Consider the following 16,277-nt stretch of genomic DNA (forward strand, 5'->3'; position numbering starts at 1 on the left):
TTTTTTGGTTGTACAAAATTTCATTAAGTAAAATATTATTTTACAAAAGCATGTTTGTTTTGTTTGTTATATTGTTGTTGTTGTTGTTGTTGTTGTTGTTGTTTTCCTGAAAGCGTATTTGAAGTAAAAGGTGATCATTTTATGCTGTATACCTGTTGACTTCTCTTACTTTTCAGTTGCCTGATGTTTTTTAAATAACATTATTTCATAACATTAAAATCGTAGATTTGCGTTACGAGCTCTGTCACTATAAGAAATGAATGGTTAACGAAATTATAGCCTGCACAGACTAATTAAATTTGGAGCGACTGAAGTTTCACAAATCGTCATCAAGTGGTTGTCATCAAGGCGAAGAGACGCAGACAGACGGGCGACTGCACTCATCGATTAAGAAGATGGACGGACCCCATTTACACCCGGGGTTTTTAAATGCGAGCTGTATCTGGATAAGTTATCTGGATAATGAAAAACGCATGTTAATGCAAGGTGTAAATGCAAAGGAAACGTATATAACTTGTCTAGACATACAGCTCGCATTTAAAAACCATGCAGGTTTTGGGGCGTAAGAGGTTCAGATGAGGCAAGACGATCTCAATTTAATGTTAGGCTATTAATCTGCTTAAAACCTTGAGAGAAAATAAATCAGAAAAAATCAAACTGTGAGGAAATATTATAGCATGAGAATGATGTTGTATGAGGCTTTCATGGATGATTTAATTTGAGGTTATGTTAATTCATAAATAGGCTATACAAGAGGCCGAGCTTTTTTCCTGTTGTAATGAGGCCTCTCGTGTCTCATGAGATAACAAACAAATTAGTTGTCATTCCTTTGTGTTTAAAAATTGCCATCATAATTAGACTAAGCATATGACCTCTGATATGTAATATATAGGCTGATAAGGGCTATATAATGGGCCGGTAGCGTTTGGAAATGCTTCATTCTTTAGCCGGTTGCTGTCTAATTTCAAACAATGGTGATTTCACAATATGCAGGAATTATCATGTCGCTGATTTTGATTATGGAATATTCTAATCTTGGCTATGTATAGCCCACCTTTTTTTCTTTATTTTTCCTTTTTTGACATTTTGTACCCAGATATTTCCTAGAGAAAAAGCTGTTTTGTTTTATTTTATTTTATTTTATTTTATTTTATTTTATTTTATTTTATTTTATTTTATTTTATTTTATTTTATTTTATTTTATTTTATTTTATTTTATTTTATTTTATAATCAACTCAGTCAATATGTGGAGCGCTGTGTAGTTATTCAGCATGACAAAATGATAGTTCTGAACTCCATCGGCATCAGGACCACATTTAAGCTAATTATTGTTGTTTCGCCGGCGTGTTTATTGGTCTATTTCTTATCGGATTTCTGCTTTTACTGAGAACTCGTAGAGATTTATCTCACCATAAAACCGTTCATAACTTTCTCTTTCGAGGATCGGTCATTTTACTGTAACCTGTGTTTTCATGAGTTGAGTTAACGGCTCCTTAAGCACCACTGATATAGCCTGCATGCCCTACACAGTAGGCATATAAAATTGTGGAGATTGGTCTATTTATATAGTCGCTTTAATAGGCTATTGGAAGATGTTCAGTCTCTGCACTATTAGAATAAGAGGAATTTACGTTTACGTGTGGGGTTGTTTAATGTGGTAAATGTATGGGTGATCATCATCATATAATAGCCTACAGATAACCGCCAATATAGCCACCAATTTCAGCCTATGAATTTATGCAAAAACGAAAATGATTGATACCAGCTCTAAAAAAGCTCCATTAACTGAAACTCAGTCGAGTCGTCCTATACTGGATGAACTGAAGTTGCAGTTTACTCTCCACAACATGCTTTTAGACGTGTCCAACCCGCTGCCTGCGTGCCATAGTGAAACATGAACTCTGGTCGACTCTAAAACATTAGGTGCACTACAGGTGCCAGTAAAGCTGGTACTCACGTCGCCTCACCGCCACCCCCACCCTCGGGCCCCTCTCCTCCCCTCTCCGGCACCCAAGGGCCCTCCCTCCCTCCTCCTCCTCCTCCTCCTCCTCTTACCTACCTCGGAGCAGCAGACTGCGTCACGTGTTTCTCTCCCATACAAATTTTCCAGTAGGGGAGCGAATAGGAGCACACTCATATCAGCAATTATCAGCGACAGTAACTATCTCCAGATATACCGGCAGGAAGAGAGAGGCTGCAATCGTCCCGAGCTTGCTGTTATTTTTTCCTCCGAACAACTTTTACGCGCAACTTTTACGCATGAACCAGAGCTGGGGATAACCTGTTTCGAGAGACTCCGCGGTGTTCCCTCGTCGGTCTGTATCTGTCTGAAGTGAACAAGTTTGCCCGCTGCGCTCTTCTGTTTGTAAGGCTAAGGACCGGACTTTTTTTTTTATCACCCAACCGTCCTTATCTGGTGAGATAATACACTGAGAGCCCTTGGAATGAAATTGTATTCCTCCTATGCGCAGCAAGGGCTATTATCAACCTTTCAGTTGCTATTGATAGAAAATATATGCAAGGCAGATATGGAACCGGGCTTGCTATCTGTTTTGTCGTTTGATTTGGTTCCTGTATAGTTATGATTTAATGAGACGTGCTGCTGCAGGATATCTGGGGTCGCTGATAGTTGGCCCTATCTTCTACACGAACAGATATCACTGATCATTAGTGTCATTTCAATCCATTTAATGTCAATCAGAGTGATACAAGTGAAATATGGCTGATGATATTGATCGATTGTTGACGTTTTTCTTATTATGTGGCTCCTCCACGCATGCAAGTCAGCTTCTAACACACAAAATTATGCGAACGATTCTTCAGTAGGCCTATGATTATTTAAACAGTGAATTAAAAAGGGGGGGGGGGGAATATAACCGTGTAGAAAATGTGAAAGGACAAAATCTTGCTTGACGCTGCTGATGACTTGTGGTGACGATTGTGATTGATTAATTTCCAGAATTATGTCCCTAATGTGTTTATTGTCTGATTTTCCCCCGCAGACCAGGACACCTCCACAAGGTTTTCACGCTTCAAAAAAGACCCACAGAAACCCTCGGGGGAGCGTGGACGTGCCTTTACGCGTGCATCACACCACCGGAGCATCCTCAGAAAACAACATATTTTCTATCTTGCAAACAGAACAGAAGTTGTCAAAATGTACCAAAGCCTCGCGCTCTCCTCCAACCAGTCCCCTTACGCGCATGACACCGGGAATTACATCCACCCCTCTGCCAGCTCTCCGGTCTACGTGCCCACCACCAGAGTCCCGGCCATGCTGCCCACGCTGCCCTACCTGCAGACCTGCGACTCCCCGCATCAGACGCACGGCCTCGGCGGGCACCACGGCTGGCCCCAGGCCGGCACGGACGGGTCCTCCTTCACGCCCAGCAGCCCTCACCCTCCGCCCGGCTTCTCCTACTCGCACAGTCCGCCTGTCAGCACCAACACCGGCCGGGACACGACCTACCAGAGCCCGCTGATGCTCAGCAATGGCGCCCGGGCAGACCAGTACGGAGGCGCGTTGGTGCGCTCGGTCGGCGGGTCGTATTCCAGCCCCTACGCCTACATGAGCCCGGAGATGGCCACCTCCTCCTGGACGCCCGGACACTTCGAGAGCGGCATGATCAGTCTGCAAGGACGGCAAGGAGGCCTGTGCGGGAGAAGGTCCAGTCTGGGTATGTAGCCTAGTTCAGGTCGTCACTATACCTCAAGTATGACAGCCATTATGTGCCATCATGCTCAAATGTGTTTTTTAAGATATTTAAAATATAATTATTTTGATTTTTTGCTTGATCTTTGCTTTGATGAAATTATAAAATCCAAATTGGACTCAGAAAGCAGTCCTATAGCATAATATGAGGCTATAGAAAAAGCAAAAAAATAATAATAATACTAGTATTAATATTAATAATAATAATAATAATAATTTCACATTACGCCTAATTTGATTTATAGTCTACTGGTTATTTAAATGAAAAATTGACTTTATGAATGAAGTCATAAGCTAACTATAATCAAAACAAGCAGGCTCTTTCTTTCTTCTTCGTTCATAATCAGTATTTTATGTATTTATTTATTTATTTATTTATTTATTTATTTATTTATTTATTTATTTATTTATTTATTTATTTATTTATTTATTTATTTATTTATTTATTTATTTATTTATTTATTTATTCATTTATTTACGAGAGTGATTGCTACTTTAACCTTTCGTTTGGCAATGGTTGGAAAGGATATATGAGGCTCACCCTCATGACTTTACATTTTATTACGGCGTTGTTTTCTCAAGTTATTTATTGTAGCTGGTGATTGAGAGACCCAACAATGCACAGTGGACCACTGGTGCCATCCATGGGTCGGTGAGGACGAGATTCAATCAAGTCTAAACAATCCTCCATCGGATTTAGACAATACACATTCTTCAGAAGAGAGGCTGCTAAAAACAATCAATTAAAATGCTAATTTAATCCCCAGCACACAGTCCAGTGTTTTGATGAGCCGTTCAATACGCACTGCACACTGAAAAGAACCATTGTCACAACAATCAAGTTATCACCTTGATCAGACAACCAAATAACGGTCTGAAACGTTTAGACCCATAGCTTAAACATGTATTAAGTAACTCAGGACACACCTTTTGAAGTCGTGTTGAAAAGGCGTGTTAAACATGTCAGACCCATAATTTGGATAGTTCAAGCATTTGATGAGACTGTCCAGCAGTTTGTTTGATCTGGCCTGCTGTTTCACACGACAGGAATCGGGATAGAATTCAATTGTCCTTTTTAGCCTCTTGTCGACCGGATGGGCTATGATGAAAGACGACTTTTTTTCCCATCACGAAAAATCCTATCGGGACTTAATAGTGAGATAGTGCGATATTGTACATGGCCTTTCTATGTATGGCATCATACAATTCCTATAATATTTTATTCGTCTGCAGTTATGACGTTATTGTCGCCATATATATATTTAAAAATATATTTATTTATTTTTTATCTCGTTGGTATAGCCTATATACCATTAATGAGTTTGACCGTTATTTGTGGTGCTCAACAATGAGTATTATGGTGCTTTATGATAATGGTTATCCCAAACCATATCTGCCCTCAGCCTGTAATAGTCCATTATGCATTATATTCAGCTGCAATTATCACAACATTATATAACAAGTGAAAAAGAGATATAGGGCAAAACAGGCATGGCACACCGGCAGGGTCCCTCTCGGTCTGTCCCATTTGAGGGATTAGGAATTTGAGCAATTAATGCCAGGAGTCCGTCGCGTGTCAGAGCCGTGATGGATGGAGGGACCCCTGGATCCTCCAGGCTGATAACAGCCCCACTCACCCCCACCAGATTCCTCCAGTCCAGCCCGACGTCTCCCCGCGATTCATCCAGGGTTTGATGTCTCATCAGAGGGGTTAAATTCCTCCCTGCTATTCATCACGCAGTGGCCCGTAACCAGACCCCCCCCCCCCCAGCCCCCCCCAGACAAAGTTTGGAGGGACATTTCTTGTTCTGTTGTCTCTCCCTATTTATTTATTTATTTATTTATTTATTTATTTATTTATTTATTTATTTATTTATTTATTTATTTATTTATGACATTCCACAATTCCCCATATGAAGAAGATAATTATATGATCATTATTATAGGCCTATCCTATAGCCTGCATTTTACATGACACTGTACAAACATTGCAGCAAAACTTAAATCCTATGGGAATATCATAGTGATACTATGAGGACTATTACAGACATTATGCTATATATTATATTATATTATATTATATTATATTATATTATATTATATTATATTATATTATATTATATTATATTATATTATATTATATTATATTATATTGTATTATACATTAGATACCATCTGAAATAAAATTATATTTGTACCAGTGGTTCTCAAACTTTTTCACTTCAAGGACCCCTAAACTACAAATTAGACCACAAGACCCCCAGTTTGAAAATATTTTATCCCAGGGTCCGCCATCTGATGAGATTTTTTCCCTTTTAAATGTTTTGTTAAAGAAAGTATGGAACCCATGATCAAAATAGTCATACATTCTGTCATTGTGTTATGGATGGAATTATAGTGAAAATAAATGTTTTTAATGATTAATTATGTGTGTCTCTCCTGCGTGCTCAGAACTGATGGAGGAGATGCCGGAGGGCCGGGAGTGCGTTAACTGCGGCTCCATCTCCACGCCACTGTGGCGGCGGGACGGCACCGGGCACTACCTCTGCAACGCCTGTGGCCTCTACCACAAGATGAACGGCATCAACAGGCCCCTCATTAAACCACAGAAACGCCTGGTAAGACATCAGGGTTATGGAGAATGATGGCCTATTATGGTCTCAGATTTTCATATGAAATTGAAGTTATTCATTCTGGGATGTAGTGATGGGTAAACTCACCTCAACTCAGTTCAAACACCTTTTTTTAAAGAGTTGCTTTGTAATGTAAATGCATAGCTCACATCATAGCAAGTATAGTAGTTCGAACCGATGCAGGTGATTGGAGAAACACGAGCGGATGTCCCGCCTTCAGGTGCTCACATTTCTCCAATCACCTGCCTTTAGGCAGGACATCCGGGGCATCCCCCTATCATCGCTCAGTTTCCCTTTCCCTTTTGACCAAGTTTTCCCAGCTCGAAGTACAGACGTGTAGGCGTGTAAGCATTTGAAAATTTGCCGGAGCCAACTCGTCTGTTTTAAGAGACTATCTTTTAAGGAAATAAACAGAAACCGAAATAGACATTATTATTGGTTTTGTGAAAATATAATTTGTTTTTCTTCATATTGGCGGTGTGTTTGCATTATGCTGATAGGACACTATAAGGTTGGACAAGCTGGCTACAAGTAAGTCAAATAGTTACCATGCTATGTAACAACCGATACTTTATTATAATCAGAAATTATCTCAACGTATGATTAGTTATTAAGTTAGCTATAGGCTACATAGCATTTCACAGTACCGTTGAGGTCAAAGTAGATCATGCAGAGCCATATATATTAGTGATCAGGGAGAGTTTGGAGAAGGGAAAAAGTTGTGGGTGCGTTCAAGGCTTCTCGCCGGCTGTGTGCTTCCCAGGAACTCTCCTCTCAGAGCAGCTGGCTGAGCGTTGCCCAACAGTCTCCCTTCACAACTGGGCCGTTTCTCTCTTCTCTCTGTTTGGATTTGTCCCGTGGCGGCGACCTTGCCCTTGGTTGGGGCCGTTTTTAGACAAGGCTCTCCAGTCCCAGCCTCCAGCGCCGCAACGTGACAAACTAACTGTGTTGTGCTCGGCAGTCTCGCCTGTTGTTGTTCCATTCCAACGCTGATAGTCGCCCCGGCGGATCGGCACTGCTTACATTTCAGCACAGAGTGAGAAGAAACAACTCTACTAACGACTTATTAGAATCCACGCATGGGACCGTGGAATGATAATACATCACTGTTGCACTCAGAACATTCTCACCCCCATCCAGTTTGAGGGAGCAGTTCAAACTCATGCCATGGTTTCCCAAACTATGGAGCACACATCCATAGAATTGGCCCCCGTGTCTGCGGGGTTGGAAGTCGATGGAGTATGTCGTGGTCGCTGCACTAGTGCCTCCTCTGGTTGGTCAGGGGGCCTGCTCGGGGGGCGGGGGGGAGGGTAACTTGGGGGGGATAGCGTGATCCGTCCTGCCGGTGAAACTCCTCACTGTCAGGTGAAAAGAAGCGGCTGGTGACTGCACATGTATCAGAGGAAGCATGTGCTATATAGTCTACAACTCTCCCCAGATCGTCAGAGGGGGTGGAGCAATGAGACGGGGACAGCAGGGGGGAATTGGCCATGCACAATTAGGGGAGAAAATGGACGAAAAATCAGCAACAAAATAAAAAATAAAAATAAAAAAATTTGTTCCAGAAAAGAACTGACTTTTAATTCTCTGTGTCTCTGCAGCAGACCACGTCCCGCCGCGCCGGCCTGTGCTGCACCAACTGCCACACCAGCACCACCACGCTGTGGAGACGCAATGCCGAGGGAGAGCCCGTCTGCAACGCCTGTGGCCTCTACATGAAGCTGCACGGGGTAAGCCACCTCTGACCATCTCCACCCTCCTCCTCCTACTATACAAGCTGCAGCCAGGCACCACATCAACTTAGGAGCAGCTCAGTATTTGCTCAGTGTAAAAGCTCTCCAAGGCCATTGTGACTGTTATCAGAGCAGCAGTGTGGTGGTGTGTGTGGTGTGGGAGGGGAGACTGTGTGAACGCTGTGTTGTTGTGTCAGGGCCTGGGAGGTAACGTGTGTTTCTCTCCTCCTCGATCCCGTCAGGTGGCCAGACCTCTGGCCATGAAGAAGGAGAGCATTCAGACCAGGAAGCGCAAACCCAAGATGCCCAAGAATAAAAGCTCCACAGGTAGGAGGACCGACTTGACCAGCAACATTCTCACACCCAACTCGTCAAATACTGGCGTTTGGTCAGGACACCCCCATTGTGGTGGGGTACATGGGGTACCCCTTTCTCATCATTTCAACAACACCACAAGACCGTAAACCAACAACTTGTGTTTAGGTTAGGCACCGGAAACTACTTGGTTAAGGTTAGGGTTATGGTTACGGTTTGGGTTAGTCTTAAATAACAAAAACTGTAAAGTGACTCTATGATTGAAACATAGACTTTGAACACACTGGGAATCGAACCCCCGGTCTCTGACGTCAAAGACGAGGGTGTATAAAGTGACATGAAGGGGTCCTGACCAAATGCCAGTAGCTATTTGACGGAGGGAGAACGGCCTGTGAAAAGAGATGGAGGTGATAGATATGGGTGCATAGATAAATCAGTTTCCTTATCTTGGATTTATAGGCTACACGTCCCATAACAGGTTGGGATATCCCAAATAGACTTTATTTCAGTGATTAAGGTGTTAAAATGTTTGTGATCTTTCATTGACGTTATAATAAGACGATCCACCATACGCTAGTTTCCTTACAGCATGCCTTCGCAAAACATAATACATAATCCGATAAGCAACAGACTGTTTTGTTGGTTGAAAAGCCTCTGAGAGAGAGAGAGGCATAGAAACTCATTTGACTTGCGTCTGTGATCCACCAGGGGGGTCCACAGCCTCCGACACCAGCTCCCCGCCCTCCCTCTCCGTCTCAGAACACGCTTCCACCATCAAGAGCGAACCCAACATGGCCCCATCGCCCTACGCCGGGCAGACCGTCACGTCCGTCACTCAGGTAAAGTAAAACCCACTTCCTGGTTCCAACGTACCCACCAATCAGATCGGCACGTGCTATTATTCGACACGTCCTGTTTTTCAGGAGGTACAGAAGCAGATTATATCCTTTGATTTAGGAGCAGCCTTCCATTTGAAGCATTTCATTCCCAGACCCTTACAATCCATTGCAGATTTTTTTGTGGCCTTATTGTAGGCAAAGGTCTTCTGAGTTAAATTAACTTGAATATGAATTTTAAATTAGCTTTCATTCCAGCAGCAACGATCGGAAAGAAAAAAAATCTTTGTTTGCCTGACATTTAAGACGGACCATTTTCAACATGTAAAAGTTACTTCAGCGTGTTCCGTAGTTTTTGTGTACCTGTACGTCAGTGATCCTGGTTATGTTATTTTTTTTAACATTGTGAACAATCCAATGTCCCTTTCCTCTCTGCAGACGTCCCAGCTAGACAGCACAGGCTCAGGACACGTGGACATCAAATACGAGGACTATCCCTTTACCCCGACCTCCATCGCCGCACAGAACTCCTGGTGCGCCATGTCTCAAGCATGAGGAGTCACTTGCTCCACGACCAGCGCAGCATAGACTACCATGCATAGACTCCATAGACTACAGCATATAGACTTAAACCACGCGTCTTGACATGGCTTCATCCATGGAGGCCGTTATGGTCTCTGCACCGATTTGTCCCCTGAACTTTCGCCACTCCCTGCGGGGGCAACAGTGCGGACATCAGCGGTGAAGCAGGCCTGCAGCAGAAAGAGTGGGACTTGTACGATGGCTAGATCTGATCCTGGCTCACTTGACCCGAGGCTGTCCGTGTCACCTGCTCCATATCAACCTCGGACACAGCTTACCTGGACCAAAACGTATAAAGGCACGGGGTAACCGGACTGCAGTTTTACACCTGTACGAACTGTCTCATCCTGTTTAGCCGCAGCACACCTGCATGACATGTTAGCTCATCGGGAGTGAAGAAGAGCATAGCTGATCCAGGACCAGACACCGACGCCACAGGCTCTCCTGAACTCAGATCCAGCAGGCCGCGGACGAAAAGACTGGCGACGAGAACTACCTATTACCGAGTGTCTTCCTTTTGGAGAAGCACTCTAAAGACACCGATGTGAAGGCAATCAAGCGGAATGTATCGAAGCGACCATAACTATGTTATCGATAACTATGTTAACGATAACTCATGTTTTATAGCTGATAATTGATGATCTTGTTAGTTTCCTTTATTTTGTAGTTTGTTGTTGTCACCGGTGTTCGTCCATTCATGAAAAACATATAGGGCAATTTCAACATGTTATCGTCGGAGTGTTCACAGAGAAAACCGCAGAGGATGGACTGAAAATACCCTTTTTTATGGCTGTTGAACATGTCTCATTACCGACGTGTAGATGATTAACTTTTATAGATGCATTATTTATGTTGAGATAAGGACAGTTAAAAGTCATCGTGAAACACTAAAGCCAGCTCGCTGTTCCCCTTAGAATATCTGGAGAGTAGGATGGCCTCGACACTAAGATGCATAGATTATATGAGCGATTTGTTTTCTATAAATTACAAACAAATTTGATAAGATACATTGGATACAAACTGTATCTCTGGTTGTGAGATTTAGAAATCAGAAGCAGTCTTTTTGATCTAGAGGCCATGACTGCATATCAGAGGTTTATCATCATCTTTACTGTTTTAGCTTTTGACATAAATGAAAGTGCAATGACTCCATTTTTCTCAGAAATTGATGGCGAAACAAAGAGAGCGTGAAATTATTTCTAAATATATTAATCTAATTTTATTGCCTATATTTTTGTCAATATGTAAGGGAATTTTATTGTTATAAGGTTCTAGACAACTGAGTGTGTAAACCCAGCCTCTTTTTTTTCCAATGCTCTTTGGAATCTGTTCAGGTTAATAAACTGATTCATAACTTATTCATTTGATTTTTTGGAGATTTATTTTCAAAACAATTGTGTGCTGGTTTTCGAGTAAATCTAACAACTCATTTCATAAATATCTCCAGTTTCAAGTAAAACGTGACAACTTTTATTCCTTATGTTTATAGTGATTTATTTGTATGATATTTTCACTTCATAGATATGGACCAACAGGTTCTGAAATATGGACAATTAGGTTATTTCCATGCACTTCCAGCACATTATTTACAGTCAAAACAGTTGTTGAAAATGTGATACCCATATCATAGAACATCTACTATTACTTTTGGCTTTTCAGATTCAGCTCCCCTCACTGATGCTCTCTCTCACCTGTGTTTTGATCTGATATTTGTTCATCAATATGGCCCTAAAAAAGTGCAATCATTTTGTACTGGGCATTTCTTTGAAGCGGTTTGTGCGACATAATATACCTTCAGATGGGTGTTTTGCAAACATACTGTATCTTTATGTATGTGTGTGTGAGTACATGTGTGTGTGCATGCGTGCATGTGTGTGTGTGCGTGCGTGTGCGTGTGTGTGTGTGTGTGCGTGTGTGTGTGTGTGCGCACGTGTGTAAGATGGGTGTGTGTTCCCGGTTGCTCAAGTCGACAGTGTCGACCAAAGGTTGTGTTCCAACTCCTCTTTATGGCAGCCGGGTCGAAGCGGGCCGCAAAATACCGAGCTGTCAGCAACACGGCCACTGCTTTACTGCACCCAGCCGCGACATCCAGGCTCCACTGCTCCAACACTGAACTGCTTTATGACTGTTGGCCAAGTTGCTGCTGGTCTTCTTATCTGTTGCTGGGAGAGGAGATGGGAGAGGAGAGGAGGAGAGAGGAGAGGGGAGGAGAGGGGAGGAGGGGAGAGGAGAGGAGAGGGGAGGGGAGGAGAGGAGAGGAGAGGAGGAGAGGAGAGGAGAGGAGGGGAGGGGAGAGGAGAGGAGAGGAGAGGAGAGGAGAGGAGAGGAGATGAGAGGAGAGGAGGAGAGGAGAGGAGAGAGGAGAGGAGAGAGGAGAGGAGGAGAGGAGAGGAGAGGAGGAGAGGAGAGGAGAGGAGAGGAGAGGAGGGGAGAGGAGAGGAGAGGAGAGGAGAGGAGAGGAGAGGAGGAGAGGAGAGGAGAGAGGAGGAGATGAGAGGAGGAGAGGAGAGGAGAGAGGGGAGAGGAGAGAGGAGGGGAGGAGGGGAGGGAGGAGAGGAGGAGAGGGGAGAGCAGAGGAGAGGAGAGGAGAGGAGGAGATGAGAGGAGAGGAGAGGAGAGGAGAGGAGAGGAGAGGAGAGGAGAGGAGAGGAGAGGAGAGGAGAGGAGAGGAGAGGAGAGGAGAGGAGAGGAGAGGAGAGGAGAGGAGAGGAGAGGGATGTTGCAGCGAGATGTGAGGATGTGACAATGCCAGATTAATATTAGTTATATCTGGATATTGAAACAACACACATACATTCAATAGTTGCATAGCCTCAAAGTAAATACTTGCACCCAAACCCCCATCCTTGAACACATACCTCTCTCCCTCACACACACACACACACACACACACACACACACACACACACACACACACACAGCTGTAACCTTCCGTCAAAGCTCTGAGTACTAAATAGACACACAGGCTCAATCAGGAGGCCTTACGGCCGCATTTACATTCAATTGCCTGTGAAGTGAGTGTGTTCATGATGGCCGACGTCATCGTCAAACCTCTGGAGTGTGACTGCTGATGTTATCTCACACAGCAGTCTGTCCCATCGGCTTGGAGTCTTCAGACTTCTTTTTTTCCCCCAATCAAAAACAATTTTGTCACATTGTTTCACTGCCACTGATCCTGCATTTTGTAAGCTATTGTGCAGGTTAATAAAAACAGAAAAAATAATCTAAAAAAATAGTCTTTTATATTTATACATTTTGACCTGATGCTGCAGGGATCTGGAAAGGCGATAGCGACATTCACATCATATAACCCGAGGTGTCCTACAAACTGTTGTGGGACCGATTCTGATCTTCCCATGACACCTTACTTGGAATCCCAAACCAGACTTTGAAAAGCTGTCCCACTCTTTCCAGACTCCTTGCATTGCTTTAGCCTTTTATAGCAAGAGTTGGGAAAAACAACTATACAAACATATTTTCCAATGAAAACTTGTTTCTTAACAGACTGAGAGAAGTAATAGGCCTAATTGCACAGTTATGCGTTTAAAGCTCTTCCCTGACCAATCTGGGGCCCGCGGGCCAAACGTGGCCCCGCGCTCACTTTGTTTTGGGCCCTCCATGGTTTTGAAAGAAAGAAAAATGGCGGCTGATATTACCGTCTTTCAGAGGCTGGGGCGGGCTCATCTTTAAAGCTAGCTCGATGATACTTTTACCATATGAAACTAGAAGACCTATTTTAGATTTAGAATGTAAAATTGTCTATAAAATAATATAATATAATGTAATTTCACATCACATGAACTTCACAGGAAAGAATTTGGGCCCCTCTGCTCTACAGGATCATATTTCTCCATGCTGCATTGTGTCTCGTCTGGGTCCACCTCGGCTGCTCCTGCCATGCACCATGTAATTTACTCTTGTTAGGTTAAGTAGGCTAAGGCATTTATTTCGTACGGCGGAACGACGCTGACGACAGGAACCTCGCGTTTGATTTAGACGTGCGAGCATCAAGGCCGGGGTCAAGCCGGTGAGGCCGCCATGATTGTTGTGTTTCTGTCATCATCTTTCAAATGTGGCGTGGTAGAGGTATGGCGTGGCAGAGGTATGGCGTGGCAGAGGTATGGCGTGTCAGAGGTATGGCGTGTCAGAGGTATGGCGTGGCAGAGGTATGGCGTGGCAGAGGTATGGCGTGGCAGAGGTATGGCGTGTCAGAGGCAGAGGTATGGCGTGTCAGAGGTATGTCAGAGGTATGGCGTGTCAGAGGTATGGCGTGTCAGAGGTATGGCGTGGCAGAGGTATGGCGTGGCAGAGGTATGGCGTGTCAGAGGTGTGGCGTGGCAGAGGTGTGGCGTGGCAGAGGTGTGGCGTGTCAGAGGTATGGCGTGTCAGAGGTATGGCGTGGCAGAGGTGTGGCGTGGCAGAGGTGTGGCGTGTCAGAGGTATGGCGTGTCAGAGGTATGGCGTGTCAGAGGTATGGCGTGGCGTGTCAGAGGTATGGCGTGTCAGAGGTATGGCGTGTCAGAGGTATGGCGTGGCAGAGGTATGGCGTGGCAGAGGTATGGCGTGGCAGAGGTATGGCGTGGCAGAGGTATGGCGTGTCAGAGGTATGGCGTGGCAGAGGTATGGCGTGGCAGAGGTATGGCGTGGCAGAGGTATGGCGTGGCAGAGGTATGGCGTGTCAGAGGTATGGCGTGGCAGAGGTATGGCGTGGCAGAGGTATGGCGTGGCAGAGGTATGGCGTGTCAGAGGTATGGCGTGGCAGAGGTATGGCGTGTCAGAGGTATGGCGTGGCAGAGGTATGGCGTGTCAGAGGTATGGCGTGTCAGAGGTATGGCGTGGCAGAGGTATGGCGTGGCAGAGGTATGGCGTGGCAGAGGTATGTCAGAGGTATGGCGTGTCAGAGGTATGGCGTGGCAGAGGTATGGCGTGTCAGAGGTATGGCGTGGCAGAGGTATGTCAGAGGTATGGCGTGGCAGAGGTATGGCGTGTCAGAGGTATGGCGTGGCAGAGGTATGGCATGTCAGAGGTATGGCGTGGCAGAGGTATGGCATGTCAGAGGTATGGCGTGGCAGAGGTATGTCAGAGGTATGGCGTGGCAGAGGTATGTCAGAGGTATGGCGTGGCAGAGGTATGGCGTGGCAGAGGTATGGCGTGGCAGAGGTATGTCAGAGGTATGGCGTGGCAGAGGTATGTCAGAGGTATGGCGTGGCAGAGGTATGGCGTGTCAGAGGTATGGCGTTTATGGCGTGTCAGAGCTACTCTATTCACCATCCCTCTTCTTCTTCTGCTGTGTGTGATTCAGCTCCTCGGGGTCCCCTCCTTCCTCATGTCTCGCTACGGCACTACGTCTTCCTGGACGGCACCGAGACAGCTCTGTGTGTGCATGTGTGTGTGTGTGTCTGTGTGTCTGTGTGTGTGTAAGTGTGTGTGTGTGTGTGTGTCTGTGTGTCTGTGTGTGTGTGTGTGCGTGTGTGTGTCTGTGTGTCTGTGTGTCTGTGTGTGTGTGTGTGTGTGTGTGTGTGTGTGTGTGTGTGTATGTGTTTTTCTGCATGTCTGTGTGTGTGCATGCGTGGTTGTGTGTGTGTGTGTGTGTGTGTGTGTGTGTGTGTTTTTGTGCATGTTTGTGTGTGTGCATGCGTGGTTGTGTGTGTGTGTGTGTGTGTGTGTGTGTGTGTAGATGTGTGTGTGTGTGTGTGTGTGCGTGTAGATGTGTGTGTGTGTGTGTGTGTGTGTGTGTGTGTGTGTGTGTATGTATGTATGTGTTTTTGTGCATGTTTGTGTGTCTGCATGTGCTTGTGTGTGTGCGTGTGTGCGTGCGTGCTTGCTTGTGTGTGTGTGTGTGTGTGTACGTGCGCGTGTGTGTGCGTGCGCTGCAACAGCTCAATCGCTGGACAGACAAGGAGGAAAGGGGCTACAGAGTCCAGCGATAATATGAGGAATGGCTCTTTCTTCTTTGTCTAAACGGGGGGCTACACCACGCGCTCTTTCCCAGCGTCCTGCTCTCCTTGACCGCTCCATTCAGTGCGTCCTTCCATCCACACTTCAAAACAGGATATTGTGTTTAAACGCTCGGCGGTTTCTTCTAGACTTATCGACTATAAAAGGTGCCTTTTGTCTTATGTAGTGTGTCAGACGGAGAGCGAGAGAGTGTGTGGGACGCTGGTGGCACGGACATTTATTCAAGTAATATTCAGCCGTTAAATCAAAACTTCCGCCGGTTGTCTGCACAGCTATTCCCCCCAAAGGCCCTATCCATCGCTCTGTGTGACAGGAGCAGAAATGTGTGCGTGTGTGTGTGTTTTGCTTTTTCTTCTTCTCCTCGCCAAAATGTGACGTTCTCCTTGTGGGATGTGTTGCTCTGCAGCACAGCTCTAATCGCTGGCCGTGTGCTGTGGCGTCTCTGCGGCCGGAGACTCTGAGAGAGAGAGAGAGAGAGAGAGAGAGAGGGCTGCAGGGCAGGCAGCA

General features: G+C 45.0%; 1 protein-coding gene across 1 annotated transcript; it reads left to right on the forward strand.

Moving 5' to 3' along the window:
* Window positions 1-3,158: 3,158 nt before the first annotated feature.
* Window positions 3,159-9,785, forward strand: gata5 (GATA binding protein 5; the record flags this gene model as incomplete). Its single annotated transcript, XM_083656537.1, has 6 exons — window positions 3,159-3,678; window positions 6,165-6,331; window positions 7,948-8,076; window positions 8,322-8,406; window positions 9,103-9,233; window positions 9,669-9,785. 6 exons carry the CDS (start codon window positions 3,159-3,161, stop codon window positions 9,783-9,785), a joined length of 1,149 nt encoding a protein of 382 aa, XP_083512663.1.
* Window positions 9,786-16,277: the final 6,492 nt, after the last annotated feature.

This window comes from Poromitra crassiceps (genome assembly GCF_964638095.1).
Source record: "Poromitra crassiceps genome assembly, chromosome: 20".
Classification (NCBI taxonomy): domain Eukaryota; kingdom Metazoa; phylum Chordata; class Actinopteri; order Beryciformes; family Melamphaidae; genus Poromitra; species Poromitra crassiceps.